This window comes from Pelobates fuscus, chromosome 4 (genome assembly GCF_036172605.1).
Source record: "Pelobates fuscus isolate aPelFus1 chromosome 4, aPelFus1.pri, whole genome shotgun sequence".
Lineage (NCBI taxonomy): Eukaryota > Metazoa > Chordata > Amphibia > Anura > Pelobatidae > Pelobates > Pelobates fuscus.
In genome coordinates, this window is record NC_086320.1 from 88,383,550 (window position 1) to 88,405,552 (window position 22,003).

Sequence of the window (22,003 nt, forward strand, 5' to 3'; positions counted from 1 at the left end):
TTTCTTCCTGTCCTATCCTTCTAAAAAAATCCCCTCTTCAATTTCTATATACTTTTTTGAATAAAATGAGGTCCACTCAGGATCTGATTATGTACTTTTTTTTTAAATGATCAGAGACACTAAGGCTTGCTAGCCTTTTTGAATATTATAAATATGTTCCCTAATTCTTTTAAAAAGAGGACCTGTGGTTCTCTCCCACATATTACAACCCAAACCATTATTACATCTATAAAACCATCTTTTATATAAAAGATACTTAGCTTTTTTTTTTAAATCTCCTCTTCTGTACAAATTCTTTTTAACCTATAAGATAGATAAAAAGAAAAGCAGTTAGAGCAAATTGTGAAAGCTGCATGTGACAAACTGCACTTTGCCACAGGCTTTTGGAGGGGCCTGATTGCCAGCCTCTTGCCCCAGGACTATGGCCCCTGGGATGTATTGCCCTATAAAACCACTATTTGGGCATATTGTGTTTTAAGGCACTGGTTCTGCCCCTTTAAATTATATTCGAACAGTTCTACACCTTTGAAGTGGCACTTCGGATAACGCAGAAGTAGTCGACGTGGCCACCATTCAACATACAAACACGTGGTGGCGGCCTTTTTAATTCAGTCGAACGCGTTCAGCGGTGTTTGGTCATCGAGTTCATGGAACTCAAATCGGACACGCGATGGCACGAACACTGCTGAACTTTACCTTCTCCAGAACTTCGACGGGAGTCGAACGGCGTTCGACAATACAAACAACACTTTAAACTTGGTTATTTGCACGAACGGACCCGTTCGTGCATTCAAACGGAACTTAGTATTGAAAATAGACCGGCCACACAGCCTAAATCTGTGAAACTATTTTGGGCATGAAAGCCATGCTTGCGGTTAGTCAAAGAGACTTCCATAAAACGTTTGAACCCAGCCAGGGTACCGGGCAGTCAGCTCCGTCACACTGCACATCTGGGTAACTCTTAAATTATTGGCGAATGTAAGTAACCGGAAATAAATTGGGATAGAGGGACTAGAAGGTTTTTGAACCTCTTCTATTACACCATCATGTCACAGTTGGTATAAGTACCAACTAGAAAGGATGCTTGTCTGGATCTGGTTATAACTAACAATGTTGATCTTTCCTGACAAAAATTCATGTAGAGGAGCACTTGGAAAATAGTGATCACAATATGGTCTCTTTTGAAATAAACTCAAAAGAGCAAATGCACATAGGGTATATTAAAACACATTTTAACAACACCAATTTTAATAAGATTAGATCAACTTTACAGCTCATTGCCGGTCTACCTTTTGGTTCTGGAAATGCCTTTTGGATTAGATCAGTCTATTATGTAAATGGTTTAGGTTCTCTGTGTAATGGCACAAGATGATCTAATACTATTTTGAGAAATGAGTGGGGACTCACTGAAGGGCAAGCTATTTAAGCTGTTACCCATTTCCTCTTGAAACCTGTTTTTTGTTGTTTTTTTGTTGCTCATACTAAGTAATATACTTGTGATTTAGAAAAGGCTGTTCTAGTTAAATTGATTGCTTTCTTCTGCACAAGTTAGCAATACTTTCATAAACCATTCTTTATTCTCGAGATATTTTATTTTGTGCCATATCAGTCTTTTATTCCACAACTTGGTTCACTGGGCAGAGATAGTGAACGAACAATATTTTATTAGAAAGGAGAGAAGGTGGGACCTACGCCAGGAGTCAATCTTGGCAACTTGATAATACGTTTATTGACTGATTTAGATTATCTGTGTTTCTGGATTTTATTCCCTTTCTGTAACTTAATCTTAGAGCATGCCAAAATGCATAAAAATAAGTCACTAAATTTACTCCGACCCACAAATATACTGCTGCCTAATGCAGAACCGTTGTCAGTTGTTTGGCGTACTGGCTTAGTTAGATGGTAACTAAAAGCACCCTACTGGGTTTATATATTTAACATCAGTGCCAAGTCCAGCAGGACAATACACATTTTAGGCATCTAGTTTGTCATCCCAAATTAAAAAAAAAGCATCCTGGAGACACAAAAAAGTTCAACATTAGCACATGATTCAACACAGTTGAAGATTCCAGGGTAATTCCACCCATACTCAAATATTTCAACAGTGATCTGTACACAGGCAGCCCTGCTGGGTGCATGCTTTCATGACCTGTATGTGCCTTTGGGTGACACCCCCCTTTCATGATTGTACATTCAACACCACTAGCACATCCTATCGCTAAACTTGTCATCATCCCTTCTGTGTCAGGCTAATACTTGTTGAAGTTAAGAATTAGAGGATAATGATGCAAGGATTCAAAGTGTGAATGCTATACTTACAGATAAAATAACAATAACAATGTTATAGTCATATATCTCAATGAAAGGCTCTTCAAACCGTGCAGGCATATAAAAGCCCTATAAATATATTCCACTTAAAATATCACTGCCATGCAATTGACTAAAGGGCATCCAAAAGCAAAAACATACTAGAATAATATTGCTTTTATTAATATAATAAGCTTTTAGGTTAAATAATATAATAAGCTTTTAGGTTAAAATTGTTGGAACCCCCCCCCACACCCTCAAAACGTCAACATGCAAATTAACTTTTTGTAAAGAATATTCTAAAGATAAAATAATCCTAAAACTGTGTCTCTTTTTAAATAGATTATACTTATAAATATAATATAATGCAGTTAGTTAAAATATAAAATATATATATAATTTTACTGTGTTTTCAGGTGTCGAGTGGGGTTTGCTTTATCCGGAAGCAAATGGAGATTACCAATCGCCTATCAATATTAATTCAAGAGAAGCCGCGTATGATCCCACATTGCTAGCAATCAAGCTATCACCAAACTATGTTGTCTGCCGTGACTGCGAAGTTCTTAACGATGGCCACGTAATTGCCATAATTCTGAAGTCAAAATCAGGTATGACTTTGAGCAGATACGTGAAAAGGCATGGTTTTCTAAACACAGGTTTCATATAAACGTCTACACTAGCACTATATATTTTTGTATATATCTTTATTTGAATTATCCTAATTTTACTCACCTTTCTCATGCAGCATTGGTTCTTTCAATTTTATTCCTAACTTACAGCTAACGTCTCTTTACCATGCCCATGAGTAACAATGTGTCCCTTTATTTTAGGGCAGGGGTAGTCAACCTTTTAATACCTACCGCCCACTTTTGTATCTTTGTTGTTAATAACATTTTCTTAGCGCCCACCAGTGCCGCAGTAACTAATTTTATAGCGTATGTTTTCTTTGTTTGTTTTTTTAGAAAGGTTTTTTTTTTAAAATAAAATATGTAACCAAATTCAATTTTTTTCCCATTATTTTTCTATTTTCTATTCTTTTTTTTTCTGTGTGTCTGTGAGGTGCTCTGTTTGTGTGTGAAAGGTGTAGTGTATGTGTGTGTGTGAGAGAGGTGCAGTATGTGTGAGGGGGCAGTGTGTGGGTAAAGGGTGCTGGATGTGGGTGAGGGGTGCATTGTGTGTGTGAAGGGGCAGTGCGTGTGTGAAGGGGCAGTGCATGTGTGAGGGGTACAGTGGTGGAATGTGTGAGGAGGCAGTCTGTGGGGGGGCAGTGTGTGTGTGTGTGTGTGAGGGGTGCAGTGTGTGTGTGTGTGTGTGGGATGCAGTGTGCGTGTGAAGGTTGCTGTGCATGTGTGAAGGGGCAGTGCGTGAGCAGGCAGTCGGTGTGTGTGTGTAGGCAATCTGTGGGGGGGGGGCAGCGTGTGTGTGTGTGTATGAAGGGTGCATAGGGTCTATGCTGTGTGTAGGTGGGTGAGATGTGAAAATCTATTTTAAAGTCTCCCCCTCCCTTCTTCTTACCTTTTACTAGGGAGGAGGGACATAATGCTGCAAGCCCTGGTGGTCCAGTGGTGGCATGTTCACTTTAGCCTGCAGCTCCTCCTGCTCCAGGCTGACTCTCCTGTCCTCTTGCGAGCACTGTATCGGAGCATTACCATGGTAACTTGAGGGAACGCTCTGACCAGCCTGCTCGCTGGAGAAACACACAGCCTCCCAGGCCCTTCCCTCTCTCTGCTGGAACTAATTGTCAGTGGGCTGGTGAGGGAGATCTTTAATCTCCTCATTAGCCCAAGAGGGCTTACAGCAAGGCTGGCTCTGCATCGGCCGGCAGGGGAGATGAAAGGATCTCCCATGCCAGACTTGGTCCATGGCCATCGAGGCCCACTGGGTGTTTTCTGCAGAACCCACCACTGCCCACCTGAAATCCCAAACCGCCCACTAGTGGGCAGTAGGTACTAGGTTTACTACCCCTGTATTAGGGTAAGAAATAAATGTCTTTCATTCATAAAACCATCAGCAAAAGATGATAGACTTTTTAAAAACACTTCAATGAGAAGAAAGCAATGACGAATTATACAACATGAAAACAAAATTGAGGGCGGGGCCTGACACTCAAAATGAACAGACATGTTTTCCTGGAGCTCTGTATTTCAGAATCCCCAAAAAAGCCAAATTGTCTTTAAATGAAGCAAAAACCGACCTACTTACATTGCAGACTGATACTAACCTGCATTGTTTTGGACCTGGCTAGCTGCAGCCTTCACAGCACCAAACCCTATCTGACTCTGCGGCTTAGAGTGCCGACAACCGGGAGAATCGGCCGACTCCCGGACCTGGTGAGTACAATCCGCCATAGACTTCTAGCAGCCCCATCTCCCCCCCTCCCCCCCACCCCCCCACCAGACCAGTGGGGGATATCAAGGTCCCCACTATAGAACCGACCTGTACACAGCCATTGGAAAAATCTCACAAAGCTGAGTTCCCGCCACATATGCTCTAAAATGGCCACCAAGAGGAAGTTTGCAGCAATACCTCCCCTCACAGAGGGAGCATCTTGCGAGGATCACATTACCCAAGTATTTGAACAACTTTGGCAATCACTTTACCAACATGCAGCTGAGTCCCCGACTCCCAAAAGCCTGGACAAACCATGGCCTAACCAGCGAGGCCATGCTGCTGAAGAGCGGAAATGGAGAAAAGAGCTGGGAAAGGCATATGCACTCCAGAAGCCTGACCCCACAGCCGGTTACTCATATCTAGGTCAACATTTGAACATGGGGGAGGGAGGAAGCCTCCTCTGGGAAAAGCACCCGTTCAGGCATTTGAATATCCCACCAATGGCCCACCTGGGCTGAGAACCAACATGGGCTTGGCCCAACTGCATCGCCCACATCAGCAGAAATATGCCCACAGCAGAACCAGGGCCCTCTGCATCCCCAGCAAGGGAGGGACTTGAACTTTGAGAGACAACAGGTCGGACGGCCGCGGTTCTCGCGAGATTTACACTGGGGAGCTGGAGGGGCTGCTGGGAGGTGAGTAAACGCTTGCTGCCCGCCCCCCCCAGGACCGCCGGGCTTGTAATGAGCCCGGCGGTCCTGGGAGGTATTATCGGAGCACCCACTCCCTCCCTCTTCTGCTGTGCTAATATTTATTCGAGTATAATGAGCACCCCTAATTTTCGATTAAAAATCGGTACAAAATTTTATACCGATTTTTAATCGAAAATTAGGGGTGCGCGTTATACACGTGTGCGCGTTATACTCGAATAAATACGGTAATCAAACTAGAAAAAATCTCAAACTTATCGTTTCCCAGCTTAGTTATTTGGCCTAAATGTGCACAACCCTGGTCACTTTCTTGCAATTCCATATCCAATAAATAGCCCCATACCTCCCAAGTGTCCCTATTTAGGAGGATCATTCCCTATTTTAATCCAAAATCACTGTCATTTTTTTCTATCTATTTTTTTTTTTTTAGGATGGTTCACACTTACAACTAGCTCTCTAGCATGAGGATTAAAGGGATTCCCCATGTTAGTGAGCTAATCTATGTCCGGAGAAGTTTACCTGAACTTAAATTTGTGGGATTCCCTGTGCTAGTGAACTGGTCTATTTTTGGGGGAATTCCCCTAGATTTTTTTCATTCTTTAGAAAAACTATACAGTTTGCAGTATGTCTGCAGGTAGTCCCACTCACATACCTCCCAAGTATACCTAGTTAGGGAAACATCCCCTATTTTGAGTCCAAGTCCCTCTTTCCCTCCCCCCCCCCCATAATGTTCCTCTTTTCTATGAACTCCATTAGTGTATAACAGAGCTCCAAGGCAATAATACCCACAGTGATGTGTATTTAAACTACAATAAATATGTTTAGAAATCAATCTGTATAAAAAAGATACATTGTTCTTCTAAGTTAAATTTTTGTTGTATAAATTGTTATTAGAAAGTCACCTAACATTTCTCAGAACGGCCCCGCTCCTGGCCACACCCTCACTCATACCCCTAAAATTAAAGGGCCCCTCTTTGTCCATCTGAAATGTTAGGAGGTATGTATCTCAGAATGTGTATACTACTTGTGTACTTGTGTCTGACCCTGGCTGTGCTAAGTGAGATAACTGGTGGTTCAGAGACAATATATGAGATTGTAGATGTGAGAACCACTATTAATAATTTTAATAAAGTTTGTTACATTTTCCAGCAGGGGTTATATTGTATTGCATTCCTTCTTGAAATGGTTTATTGTTATTTGAAAGTGTCATGGTTGTATTTGGTTTCACTGTGAAAAATGGTGATCAATCTAATGATAGATTGTTTGACCAATGAAAAAAACAAAACAGACCCTTTAAAAAAAAAAATAGCAGATACCTAACTTTTATTTAGTTAATATATTTTGCAATTAATTTAGATGTGACCTTTCCTTTAAAGGAACTCTATAATGTTAGGAGTACAAACATGTATTGCTGACACTTTAGTGAAGGAATGCAGCATTAGGTTCCTAGCCCCCCTCTCTCCAGAGAATAAAGGTGATTTTACTCACGTTTTCTCCCATGCAGGCTCTGCCTTCATTGCTAACATAATCAGTTTTGATGATCTCAGCCAATCCAATGCATCCAATCCAATGCATCCAATCCCATTTGAGAGCATTTGGAGGCTATTACTCATGTGCAGCAAAAGCCATAATTTCATTATAGAATCAATGCACCTCTATGTAGAATGTGGAGATGATGAACGCTAGTGCTGCACACTGTGCAGCATTGAGATAGAAAGTACCTCTAGTGGCCATCTGAGTGACTGCTAACTAACCAGCAATGTAAACACTGCCTTTTCTCTGACAAGGCAGTGTTTACAGTGCTAAGGCTGCAGGGACATACTATAGACATCAGAACCACTACATTAAACTGTAGTGGTCCTGGTGACTATAGTGTCCCTTTAAGTGAGAGGAAAACCTTTTGATTTGGTTTTAAGTATGCACTCTTAAAAGTTCTCATGTAATAGTTCTAAATAGATAAGAGTGAAATAGTTTGTCCAAGGTTATCGTTTATCCAAATTTTGCTGTTACGGATGCTCAGAATTTATTTCCTGACTTGGCGTACTTTTGAACTGGTTGGAAAATCAATAAATTATGTGACAAGCAAAAAAAATCCCTTTGAATTCCTATTTCCTTGATTTCTTAATATAACTTGCTCCTCTCTCTTCCCAGTGGAATTCTACAGTAATCTAGCCAGAAATGCTACCACTGCATTATTTCTTTCTTTGTTCAAGCGCAAGAATATAAAATTACCTGTATGAATATTACATGATGTACCATATTACATGATGCAACCCCTATAACTAACTTCCCACAACACAGACGACAGCCTCTACCGCCCACAATAGCCCCTATCCCCAAAGTATAGCTCCTATCCCCCTACTACAGCCTCTAATCACTCACTGCAGACCCCTATAATCATACTATCCTCCCACTACAGCATTAAACCTCAAATTACAGCCCTTAACCCCCACAACAAATGTGACGGACCGCCTGGCACCCCCAAACGGGTGCCTCCGCTAATTGCTGCTCACCGAGGACTCCAAGAACTCCACCAGACACCATCAGCACTGTAGCCCCTGAGCCGCCGCAGCTTGGCTGGAGTCTCGTCGTCCTCCACCCACCCTGGACCCAGTACCAGGATCCAGCTTCCAGTGGATGAACCACTCCAAGCGAGTACAGCTGTGGAGCTCTTATAAGAGCTAGTGGTTATAGCTTGTATAGCAGGTCCCTACAAACACGAGGCGAGGCTCTATGTTGAGGGTGAAGAGGAACTGATTTTAATGGTGCCACACTTGGCCTTATATGACAATCCCCATGCAAAGGGTACGCCCACATGGACCTTGTGGGGAACTGAGCTACAATGTTCACAGACCAATAAGAACAGTATTCCAATGCACAGCACTCCCAAACATAGCATACAATCCCTCCACTCTGCCTGGGAGATAACTGAGTCAGATACTGTATTAACCCAATTATTTCCAGGCAGAAAAAACACACATTTCTATAAAGTCCCCAAAGTACCCCAAAACATATAAAATCATCACAAAAGTTACATCCCCTGATAACCCTGATCTAGATGACCAACATATCCAAAAATCATCCAGATCAGTGCAGGGATTCAGGAATTTCCTACAAGTCATAGTTTTTACCGACTGTACGCATGGTCCCATGCCCAAAACGGTTCCATAGAATCGCAGCTAAGTGCCGCTGGCAACCGACCGGGAACCGCAAAGTCTTCGTGCTGAAAATAGTTCCAGGGCATTCGCGGCTTAGTCCCCCTGAAGTCTATTCGCGGTTTTGGTCCATACAAACGGCCGCCAGGGAGCTAGCGTTCAGTTCTATGGAAAGTGCCGAACCAGGGGAACCAGGGGGAATAAAATATGGGTCTTTACAGTCGTTGAATTGGCCCGTAGTCTTTTGGTAAGAGGCTGGCCAGCAGGCCCCTCCAAGCACCCGTGACGAGGTTCAGTTCCTCACAACAACCTCTATCCTACTTACTCTGGGAGGGTTGAAGGGCACTCTTGGCACCACAACCACTACAGAGAACTATAGTGGTCATTGTCCCTGAAGTGTTCCTTTTTAATAATCTACAGTACCCATCCGAAGATTAGATGATGGATCCAACACAGCACACATACATTGAGCTGCTGAATCCAACACATTTCATAATTTCAACAAAATTTATTTTGTGAGAAAAATTGTAAGCGATTCGGATACCTTTATTCTCATTCATTAAGCAATGGTGCATTACATTTTGCTCCGTGAACGCAAATGGAACATACCAGGAAATAGAATTAGCACCAACATACACCACACAAATTTAAAAACCCCTCTACCTATACTAATCCCCTCGACACACAGATATACATGCACACTCAACTCAGCATACAGAGTTATTTAGTTTAATTCTAGTGCAAGGCATACAGAGTATACAGGAATGTGGTATATGGATTTTTCATTGTGCTTTTCAAAAGCACTTTTTGTAGTTATCCATTGGACCATGATCTGATGTAGCACTTAAACCTGCCGTTATTTAGTTCTTAGATTGACTGACTAGCGATGACAACACATACTCACTTTAATTTTATTACAAAATATTTTTGTTGCCGTATATGTTACAAATTTTAACTTGGGAATGTATCCTACTTGTCAGATTAAGACATCTCCCATTTTTCAGTGTGGCTATTTAAACATATTTTTTGCAGTTCTTCATTGTCTCGTGATCTGAGGCAGCACTGAGACAGCCATTACGCAGTGCATTCTAATTGCTGATGAATAGAATGCTCAATCAGTATGCATGGCAACAGATTTCAACACTAAACAAACAATCTTTTATTGCTTTCATGAAGTTGTAAGGGAGCCAGGCAAAGCTGTGAAACCTTCCAGCTACTTTCAGTGACTTAAATTGTACTGCAATCTTTCAGAAACTTGTTAGCAAATGTATTATTTATCTAGAAAACATACTGTGCAATAAATTCAAATATTACATTGGAAATTCTACTATAACTATAAAATAGATATTTTAATGTTGTATGTGCTCTCTTTTACTAACCAGCAACAACAAACTAACTGGAATTTTTTTTATATATAGAATAGCAATGTTTGTATCATGTGCTTTGTTTTCAGCTGCTAACATTCTCTTTATCTGCTGAGACAGTTTGGTAGTTAGAGCTGTGGCTTGTAACCTTGATCTCAAGGAGCCAGATAGATTAAACATGATCTATTTTCTTTTAATAAATAAATAAATTAGCTCCATAGCCCACACATGGTTTAAGTTATTATCAGTGTCAGATGTGTCTCTACTGAACAATAAACTGTTTAATGCTTACTGCTTATTGAGAGCATTTGCCTGATATCTGTTAAATAGAATGTGCCAGGGTCAACTAAACGGACACACTAAAATGACTTAATGAAGCACTTTTCGAGTCCTGGGAAAGGGTTAAGATTGATATGGAAGAACCTGGTTGGCCTGCATAGAGCCTTAAAGGGACACTGTAAACATTTTAGCTGCCTCATCTCATTTAACTGGTTATAGTGTCTGGAATCCCTGGTGCCATCCTTCCATTCGGTGTCAAACCTACTTAATGCTATACGACAGTTCCCAGCTGTTCATTCCCCCTGCGCTGCTCTGCTAATGAGGAAGCATTAGCTTGAGCAAAAATGGTCTGCAGGTATGAATCCGTATGGCTAGAAAGAAGTGTGTAATCTCTATTTTAGCCACACCTTCAGTGGGGGTGTGGCAATGGGAAGCCAGGGCTGATCATTCATTCTTTAACTACTTGAAAATGGTTTAACACTGAATGGAAAGCCACTGCCAGGAAACTCCAAGCACTATAACCAATTCAATGAGATGAAATGGCTATAGTGCCTACAGTGTCCCTTCAACCACAGTCCAACAAATTCATCTGGGAGATGGAGGGCATCAATATTGCCAGGGGGACTGGATATCTCCCAGCAGTTGGGCTTTATTGTGTCAAACTTATTTCAGAGTTCGGGCATAGCATTTGATGTATTTGGAATACATGTAAACAAAAATGTGTACGAATAATCCATAAGCACTATGCTATATTAATTCTGCACACTTCACACATCAGATGAAGGGATATGACAGAACCTTGGCTACTTCTTGGTTATTATAACGCTTATTTACTTATGACCATTCATGTAGGGCAGATGTGATGAATAGATAGTAGCTCTCACATGGAAAACTGGAAAAACAGTGTTTCATTTAGCATATAATTGAAGGACTTTACTATTATCATGACGGAAAGTCATGATTTTATTAAAGACACGGAGGCTCCTATTATGCTATTTCAAAGCTGTGATATCACGGCTTCTGCGAAATGCTGGATTGGTTTGAAATAAAAATTATGGAAAGTAGATTCCGCGGACCAATCAGCCGCTTTCAAAATATCCTCCAAATGACAACCAGCAAAGGAGGCTTTAGAGGCCATGGCACCGCGTACCGAATGTGGAGAAAATATGGAGACATCAATACTTGCCAGGGTCATTAGCCACTTGACCCAGCGGGCCAGGGTAGGAGAGGATACCGGAGCATGCGGTTTTCGAAAGGAGATAAAGAGTTGGGGGTCCGAACCAGTCCGAAGGGGGGCGGTACGAGCTTTGTACGCCCGAAGACACGCTACTGGGCAAAGAAGCGGCTTTGTTGGGAAAGCTGGATACAGGGCTAACCGGGAGGACGTTTTTGTCCTCCGTGAGATGTCAAAAATGACTCTGTCTGGCGAGGAGGAGCGAGCATTGACATTGAGAGCTCTAACATCTGATACTTTTTTGCATGAGAACAGGCATAACAGCATGACCAGTTTAGCCTAGAGTTGTCTTAAGGATAAAGACTCGCTGTCTGGCTAAAGAGTCAGAAAATCCAATACAAGGGAGACGTCCCATAGGGAGGAATAGCGAGGTAAAGGTGGCCTTGCAAAGCGAATGCTGCGGAGAAGTCGACAGACGAGTGGGTGCCGTCCTATGCCGGAGTGACCGGCTGAGATAGCTGAGCGGTAAAGGTTTACCGTCTGATTAAGCTTTCCCGTTATCATAAAGGGAAGTTAAGAATTGGAGGACAGTCATCACAGGAGTTGATAGGGGATCCACACCCCATGCCAAGCACCAACCATACCCATGCGCCCTCGAGAAGTTGGAGAGTCGATTGCGAAACTCCCTCGATCAACCAGGGTCCCCGGAAATTAGCCACTCCATAAGGCGGAAGAGACCCTGGAGGATCAGGGGGTGGAGGGTCCCGTCGGGGTCCCATAGGTGAGATTGGGAGTCCGAGAGGAGCCGTGGATAATCTATAGTCATCTCCAGTAAAGCAGGGAACCAGGGCTGTGACGGCCAGAGGGGGATTATTATCACTAGGCAGCCCAATTGGCGCCGTAGATGGAGGAGGCAACGAGGGCGAATGGAGGGAATACATAATTCCTGGTGGTGGACCAGTCTTGGGAGAATGCATTCGTAGCTGAAGCCGTAGGGTCTGGCCTCCAACTGAAGAAGTTTGGAAGTTGGGTATTCAATTGAGAGGCAAACAAGTCTATTGCCAGAGGACCCCACAGATCCCAAATGCACTGGAAAATTTGGGGATCGAGGTGCCAATCGCTGGAATCTCGCAGGTGGCGGAAATACCAATCCACCGTAGTGTTGGACAACCCTGGAAAATATACAGCAATGTTGTGTTGAAGACAAAACTGCCAAAAGTCTCGAGCCAAATTTGCTAGGATTTTGGATCTCGTGCCTTCAAGGTGGTTGATATAACGGACAGCTGAGATGTTGTCCATCAAGATTGAACACTGGGACAGGGTTGGGGAGAGGCTGCGAATTGCAAAGGACCCTGCTAGGAGTTCTAGGCAATTTATATGCAGTGTGGACTCCACCTCCGACCATCGTCCGCCTGTGAAGACATCTCCGCAGAGCGTACCCCATCTGTAAGAGCTCGCGTCCGATTCTATGATTACATCTGGAGCCGAGACGAAAATGGCACTGCCATTCCACGCCTCCATGTGTAGGAGCCACCAGTGAAGTTCTTCCTTCGCTTCTGCGTTTAGTGTCAGAGTATCCTCGTATGAGGCGCCGCCCCTGAGGTATGATGCCTGTAGGCATTGGAGGGCTCTGTAGTGTAGGGGTCCCGGAAATATGGCTTGTATGGAGGCCGATAGGAGCCCGATCACGCGGGCCAGATGCTTGAGAAATAATTGTGGACACGCAAGAACGCGCCTTATCTCTTTTTTGATATTTTTAATTTTGGAGGTTGGAAAGTATAAGGTTTGCAGGGCCGAATCCACTAGGAGGCCTAGAAACTCTATTTGTTGAGTGGGGACTAGGATGGATTTCTCCCAATTTATAATGAAGCCCAGATTCTGTAGCAAGGTTGTGGTCCAACCGAGGTAAGTATGAAGTAGGGGAACCTTTTGGGATAACAGCAGATTGTCGTCTAAGTAAATGATTAGGCAAATCCCCGGACTGCGTAGGAGAGCGATAACGGGCTTCATGAGCTTGGTGAAGCACCAAGGCGCGGAAGAGAGACCGAAGGGAAGGCAGCGGAACTGCCATTTCCTTCCTTGCCATGTGAATTGCAGGAAATCTTGATGAACCTCTGCAATGGGCACCATGAGGTAAGCGTCTCTGAGATCGAGTTTGACCATCCAGTCTGCTGGTTGGTGCAAATCTCGTAGGCAATGAATGCCTTCCATCTTGAAGTGATGGTAAGTTACATAGGTATTTAGGTGTTTGTGATTGATGACCGGGCGGGTTCCACCCCCTTTTTTGGGGCCAATGTATAGGTTACTCACGAAATCCGCGGTATGCATTGGGATTACCTGAATAGCACCTTTGAGTGCCAACTCTCGAACTTCCTCGGAGACGAGGGTCATGTCTAGTGGGGAAAAAACAATCTCCCTGGGTGGGTGGAGTTGGGTAGGCAGGGATACAAAATCTATTAGATACCCATGGACTGCCTTGAGTAATGAGAGCCCAGACATGGGAAAAATGTGTGAGTCTGCCCCCTATTGCCACAGGTGAAGAAAATTGAGATAGGTATCTTACCGTAAGAACGTCGTCCAGAAGGAGCGCCTCGTGACCTCTCGACACCCAAGGTCTGTTCAGGAAAGGGGGTTCTCCCCGGTAGGAGCCTCGGTTCGGGCGCAAACCTCTGTTAACTCTGCCGGACAGACGACCCCTTGCTCTGTCAGCTCCAGCAAAAACCTTTGGGTGGAACACCCTTTTCATGTTAGATTGTGCCTTGTCTAAGGCCGTAAATGTTTGGACATAGGAGCACAGGCCTTTTACAAAAGACTCGCCAAATAGACACCCTTTTGCTTGGGCTCCTGGCTCAGTAATTGCCATATTTATAAGTTTGGGTTCTATTTTTAATAGAATAGATTTACGTCGCTCTGTAGCAAGAGCCGTATTTGCATTGCCGATCAGACATATCACCCTTTGACTCCAGCCCCTAATAGTGAGACGATCTAAGACGTTGTCCTTAGCCAAGGATTCCTCCACGGCTTTGGAAATTTTGGTCGCTGGAACCAAAATATCCAAGTCTTGGCTGGACCCAAAATATTGTCTTGGCAATTATAAAGTGAAAAATCTAAACCTTTCTTAGGCTTCCAACCAGTTTTACTTAGAAACTGTATGATCTTGGGGTCAACTTGGGGAGTCTTACAGACATTGTCTGGTATGGTGAGGTGTGGGCATTCAGCCCTCAATTTATTTCTGGCTGCCTTATCCAGAGGCTTGCGGACCCGGGATGCAGTGTTTTGCGCCACATGCTCAGCCGGTGACCATTCTGCTGAGCGGGGGTGACGTAAGTCATCCGGCTCAAACAAATGGTTCGCCCTGTGGGTCAAGTATCTTACCCTCTTTGGTCAAGTCAGAACTAGAAGTGCCAGTGGCATGTATGTTAGTGGAGGGTTTATGCTCCTCATCGAATCCGTACTCCGAATCCAGGTCGGATAAATCATTAGACTGATCTGAGTCTAGGGCAAAGGCACTCTCCTCATCTGAACTGAGTTCTGACTCAGTGGTATCAGGTTGGTGTCTAACTGCTTTTGCCCGGCTAGAGGCTCTTTTGCGCGGTGGTTCAATATTCGCGCCATCTGTGACAGATTTACTGCTGGCCATCAGGTTGGAGGGGTGCTAGACTTTAGCCGAGGACTTGTGGCCGGGGCGTGGGGGGTGAGATTCAGTGGGTATCGCGGCTGGCATAGCAGCCGGAGGGACCATTAATTGGGCCTGCATTAACGCTTGTGTAAAGGATTTTGAAATAGAGGAAGACATAATGTCAATGGCAGACGCCAGGGCTTTAGATACAGACTTGGATACGGTAGTGTCCATGATAGCCTGGATTTCCTCAGATGCCAGGAAATCCGCTTCATCCCCAGAAACTATAGGAGGAAACCCCAGTGAAGCTTGGGGGTCAGCTTGTGCCCCAGGGGACCCAGGCAAATCATTAGATGATTACATTTTAAATAACAGATAAAATTGCCAGTGGTGATTTTATTAGCAAGTGTTTGGAGAGCAGGGTTAATTAACCCAGAGAAAGTATTTTTGGAACAAGTATGCAATAAAAGTTGAAAAAGGTATGGCAAATACTATTACTCACAGCTACTACAAAAGAGGGGAGAGCAGGAGATAAGGGAACCGTTAATCGATTTGGGCAGAAGGGGTGTCCGTGGAGCGCGCTATGGTGAGCCAACTGCCACACTTGGGGCCAGGTGGATGCGGCTGAGTCCGCGTTCGGAATGTTATCCGACTGTGGACAAGGCAGCCGGACCACAAGATGGCCGCCGGAGGCGTCCCTGACGGGATGCGCATGCGTGGCTGAGCGGGCATGGTTCCAATGCCACGAAAGCGTCAGTGCTTGCAAAGAAACCTCCCCAGGACTTGCAGAGTCCCAGGGAGTATTTAGCATAAAATTAGAGACAGGAAGATCTCTAAGGCATTAGAGAATAGGTAAAACTTTAGGATATAAAACCACAATGCAGAAGTGGAAGAAGTAAATCTTAAAGGTATATATTAATTGTTTACACATTAAAGTACAAAGATAAAAATGTAACCTCAAATTTAAACAGAAATACAATGGTATACAATATCAAATAAATAAAGACTCCCACAACCAGAAACTGTGAGAGGTCTACTTATCTGAGTGAGCAGCAAAGAAAGAGGAAATGGTCATTGATGCTCCGCCTACTATAGGAGAAGGATGTCACTGATTGGATGGTCATGTTACTAGGCGGACATTGTCACTATGATGTTTATACCTGTTTCAAATGTTTTTTTTCAAACGATGTTTCTTTGCTGCTGAGGGAATTAAAGAAAGAGTGCAGCATAATAGTATAATAGGAGCCTCCGGGTCTTAATAAAATTGTAACGTTCACTAGGGAATCCTAACACTCAGACAGGACAGAGTAGAGAAAATTGCAATACCGATCCTTAGAATGGTTGGGTTATGCAAAAAGGGATAGTCAGAACACGAGCCAAGATCAAGGGAAACAGAGAGACGGAATAACGAGAGACAAAGCCAAATATCAGTAACCAGGAAATCCAAATAACAAGTGCAACACTCAATGGTAAACCAAAGACCACAACAGGGCACTGAGGCAAGGGAGAGGTTAACTTATATACACACAGGGTGTGTCTGATTGGCTAACCTCAAATTAGTGTTAACCACAACACGTGGGAGGATTTTCTTCCCTCCCTGTGTTCTCTGAGGTCATCACTGTGTGCCGGGTAACATGACCGAGTGCAGCACACATATAAGTAAGCTGCTCTGGAGCGTGCAGCATCAGACACACTGCCAGTCTGGAGACAGGGGCCAGGTGACGCCGCTTGCTGTGATGAGCTAAGCAAGGTTGCCGTGAGTGGTGTGGGGGCAGGGGACCTGACAATAATCATGTCATCCTCCAACAATGGATGGAAATGGTATTGCATAAAACCACTTGTATTTATTAACTCTCACACTGGGTGAAGAAAAGCTTTTCTAAATTTGGCCTTTATGAAATAACCTCACATTATAAGACATAATATGTGGAGTTTGTTAATTACGAACCCCAGGGAGGTACAGAATGTGCCAATTTTCATGTGAAAGCATATAAACCTATATGACAATTCACCAGAAAGTTTTTTTTAATTCCCATTTAGATGTGTAAAGCAGGTACGGTAATAAAGAAATTATTCACAAAGGCAATTTGCAATAAGAGAAGAATAGGGAAATTATGGGATTTGTATACAAAATGCGGTTTGTGCTGGATTGACATCCAAATTTTAAAGAGTAGCCTAAAGCTGTTTTAAAATGTTATCTAATTATTTCAGTTATACCACATTGTTATTCAATGTAAAATGGTGGTTGTTTAAAAATAACATTTTATCAGTTAATGGGGAATTCAGGTGAAGAATTTTGGAGCCATTCACTTCCTTATAGCATTTAGGCCAAAAAATCTTTCTTTGTAATGGTTTTAATCTCTGCTACCAGGAAAATATTTGATGCAATTAACTTTCTTTTCATGTAAACCATGCTGGAAACATTATAATAACAGTTTAAATACAGGAAAAAAAAATAGAAAGAAACATGTTGTATTATCTTATTTCAATTACTCTCTTCCTGTTAGCAGGTAGCAAATGCAACAAACACTGTATAAAATGTATTAGTCACACCTACTTAGAACCACATAGTACTCCAGTTTGTCTGCAGAACAACTAGTATGGAATCAGCGATGTTCTGTAAACATTTCCTTTTGTAACAAATTCATGTTGTTGCTTGCCTTTCTTCCATCTCTGACTGGATGTCCTACCATTTTCTGCAACTCAATCTCTGTAAAACAGAGCTCCTTGTCTTTTCTCCTCCTAACATTGATCCTCCTCTTTCGCTCTCCCTTCAAGTTAGTGGTATCCACATCAGTTCATCCTTGCAAGCGCGCTGTCTTGGTGTCATACTTGATTCTGGCTTCACCTTTGAGCTGCACATCCAGTATGTTGCCAAATCCTGTAGATTCCATCTTAAAAACATAGCCTGCATCCGCCTCCTTTCTTACGCAAGATGCTACCAAGGAACTTGTCCATGCTCTAGTAATTTCCTGCATGGATTATTGTAACCCTCTCCTAATTGGTCTTCCCAAAAGCTTTATTGCCCCGCTACAGTCTTTAATGAATGCTGGCGCCAGACTGATTTTCCTCTCTAGTTGGTCCTCTCACACCTCACCCCTCTGTCAGTACATACATGTCAGGATCGGGACAGGGATCCAACACGCAGAGTACAAACAGTAGCCAGATACGTATACCGGACCTTAGAATGGCCGGACTAACGTAAGTAGTACAGTATAGAATGGTCAAAGACAAGCCGAGGTCGAGGGTAACAGAAGACAGGTAAGCGAGAGACAAGCCGAATCAAGGGTAACAGAGATAAGCAGAGTAAGGTAAACAAGCCGGGTCAAAACCAAAAGGGATAATAGAATACACAAGCACTGAGTGACTAGAACAAGCTAGAACCATGACAGGGCAATGAGCTAATGAAAGAAGCTCTGTTAAATACCCTGTTCAGAGCAGTAACCACGCCTCCGAGGCGTCCTGATTGGTCCTGCAGCAATTGAGTGACAGGTCGTTCCGGAGGAGTGTCCTGATGACAACTTCCTGCCTAGATGCTGTAAAAGGCAGTCACTCCCTCGCGGCCGGCCTTGCATGACCGGATAGACCGTGGGAAAGGGAGCCATCAGGCCGTCTGGATGGAGGAACAGCTAAGTCTCTACCTCTTTCGGAGGTAGAGACCGCAGGTACCCTGACAATACAATGGCTTCTTGTATCCTATAGGAGTCAATTCAAAGTGCTAACCCATACCTATTCTAGCCCCTCTTATATCTCTTCACAGATCCATAGATATGCCCCTTCTTGGTCTCTCCGCTCTGCCCGTGACCTTCTCCTATCCGCTGCTCGCACCCGTACGGCGAACTCACGCTTGCAGAACGTCTCGCAGGCGGCTCCCTTCCTATGGGGTAGCCTGCCTACTCTCCTCAGACTCTCCCCTAGTATTCAATCATTTAAGAAGTGCATTAAATCCCATCTCTTTTGGAAAGTTTATAGCCTCCCAGAACAACCTCTACCTTACATACCTGCCTCTTGCTCTCTCCTAAAGGGCAGCACTTTGCTCTCTCCTCCAGCTCTGCTTCTCTCCCACCTTATTTGATTGCTATTTTCTGTCCTAATGTGTTTTATACCCCACCTCCTATAGACTGTAATTGAGCAGGGTCCTCTTCAACCTATCGTTTCTGTAAGTTTTCTTGTAATTGTACTATTTATATTTAAATCCTCCCTCTCATAAGATTGTAAAGTGCTACAGAATCTGTTGGCACTATATAAATGTAATAATAATAATAATAATAATAATAATAATAATAATGTTTTAAACATCCATCTTCCAAATTATGCACTTTTGGATTCAGATCTATGGACTGTGTAGGCCTGTAAAATTAACCTGGAACCAGATGGTTATAAAGATATATATATATATATATCTATCATGCAACGTATCGACTGGGTACCTCCGTTAAAGGATGCTCCTAGCGTTTCCTGAGGACTCCAAGCACTGTGGCAGACACCACAATCACCGAACCGGAGAAGCATTTGAGTACTCTGAAGCATATGAATGCTATAAACAGCTGAATAGGCAAAACCATACGAATAGGTTTAGACTCCTAGCAGTAAAACTAGAACAGCATACAATAAATCCTTCCCCAATAATGAGACGACACTTCACTTTGAGGGTTAATCAGGACTACTGTACTGGCACATACAGCCTCTTTTATTCCCAATCCACAAACATAGTACTGCCCACAGGGTTTTCCAGAACAACCAATCAATAAGTACAATACACACAGACACTCCCACACAAAATCCTCCCCTCTGCCTGTGATATGATTACTGAACACAATGGAAAATATAATTATCCCAGACAGAGAAATACAGTTTTATAAAACACATCACAGGGACCCCAAAACATGCAACAACCCCATATAACCCCATACAGTATGTCCCCAGATGGTTCTTAAAGGGCCAGTAGCAGCATAATACAATACAACATGCCCAAATCCTGTATTTAAAGGGTCAAATCTCCCAGGGGCCATAGTCAGCAGGCAGGAGGCGGGCAAACAGGCTTCTCCAATGCCCAGTGGCGAGGTTGGTTCCGCCATACAGCACTTTACAGAAAAAACAAGTGTCCTCTTAACACTCAATACAATTAAATACATAACTAATAAAATATATAAAGTGCACAAAAAGGTGCAATCAATCAAAATACCCCTTTTTATTTCTGTAGATTTTCTAACATAATGACAGAAAACATATACTCTCTTACGGAAGACAGTAAAGACAGATCATATCGTAAAAAATATTATAATGCAAAACAAGGTGAAATAAAAATAACTCACATGGTATAGAGCCTACCAGGCTCTTTACAAACAGCAGCTTGTGTACCCATAAAGGGGAGGGAGGGTTTACATTGCAAAGAAGCAGATAAATATGAAAAAACAAACAAACAAACATATTTACCTGCTTTTTCAGTCTGCAGAATAAGACCGTTGTCTCAAAGTGATGCATGTCCTTATAAACTGATTGCATTACCTAGCCCTAGATCATATGATTCATTTTAAATCCATGTCCCATGAAAGTTTCATTGTGTAGTTTTGTGAAAAAAAAGTATAGCTTAACAAATATATTTACATAGGTTGCTTGTTATATAATCAAGAAATTATACAATTTTAAATATTCAATGTGTTCTTTTTCTTCTTTGAAAGTGAATATTTACAAATTTAGGTCACAGGCAGTGACTATACATTAACCTTTTTAAGGAACACAGCACTGCTACTGTTGGCTATATTACAATAAGTCTGATTTCTACACTTGGAGATTTGTTTCAGACATGATTGCAATTCATCAGAATTCAGGCATATCGGTTGTTTGTCCAAACTTTACAATTTCAAACTACAGCATACTTAAATGTCTGGCTAACAGAACAGTGCAATGGCAAACATATTTTTTTGACGGGGAGGGGAGGGGGGCAATAATCTGAAATCTTCCCATGACACTTAAAAAAGATATGTTTGATGGGGAAAAAAGATTATTGATGGCTAGGGGACAGTCACTTAATGTCTTGAAAAGACTAAAGTCCATCAAGTATAACCATGAATCCTATTCTTCTATGCTGTTGAACCAAACCAACACAAAAAAACAATTGTAGCCATGTCCAATTATGCCACAAAAAGGAAAAAAAATTCCATAAGGGCAATCAGATTTCTTCATGGACCAACAACCTGATTACATACATATTAACCCTTTAAGACCGGAGGGCGTACAATTACGCCCTATTTTAAGCGGCTCTAAACGCCGCTGGGCGTAATTGTTCACCCTCCGGTCTTTTCTTACTTACCCGGTCGCCGGTGATCCCACGCCGGCGATCGCGGTTGGGGGGACCCCCAGGGAGCCCCCCACGGCACGTCCTTCCTCCTGGGAGCCCCCCCGGCCATTTGAGAGTGAGGTCCTTGCGAGGACCTCACAATCACATGGCCGGGATAGCTGGCTCAGGCATTGCCAGCAGGGGGACTAATTGTAATGACAGTTAGTCCCCCTGCTGGCTGGAAATCAAATTAAAAGTGTAAAAGTGTAAAATTGAAATAAGTGTAAAAAAAAAAAAAAAAAAAATATATATATATATATATATATATATATATATATATATATATACTTAGATTATATATGTATATGCAGGGGCGTATTAGCCGCGAGGCAAACAAGGCATTTGCCTTGTGCGGCATTTTCCAGGGGGCGGCAAAAAAAGCCGCCCTCAAACGCCCAGGGCAAATGTCTTGTTAGCCTTGCGGCTAACTGACATGCCGTCTGCTGGGCAGTGCTGGCGGGCGGGCGGCCGGCGAGGGAGCACTTCCTCTGAGCTGTCTGCTCAGCTCCCTCGCGCGCCGCACAGTGAGGCTGGGAGCCGGAATATGACGTCATATTCCGGCTCCACCTCCCAGCCTCACTGTGCGGCGCGCGAGGGAGCTGAGCAGACAGCTCAGAGGAAGTGCTCCCTTGCCGGCCGGCCGCCCGCCAGCACTGCCCAGCAACCACTGGACCACCAGGGAGAAATAGGAACCCCCCCAGCATTCCCAAAGGTAAGGAGGCTG

The 22,003-nt window shown here is 43.2% G+C and overlaps 1 protein-coding gene across 1 annotated transcript in view; it reads left to right on the top strand.

Moving 5' to 3' along the window:
- CA8 (carbonic anhydrase 8) overlaps nt 1-22,003 on the top strand; it is a 100,987-nt gene that overhangs the window by 6,032 nt on the left and 72,952 nt on the right. Inside the window, exon 2 of the mRNA XM_063450411.1 lies at nt 2,724-2,915. Within this exon, the coding sequence (XP_063306481.1) occupies nt 2,724-2,915 (192 nt within the window). The remainder of the gene's footprint in view (nt 1-2,723; nt 2,916-22,003) is intronic.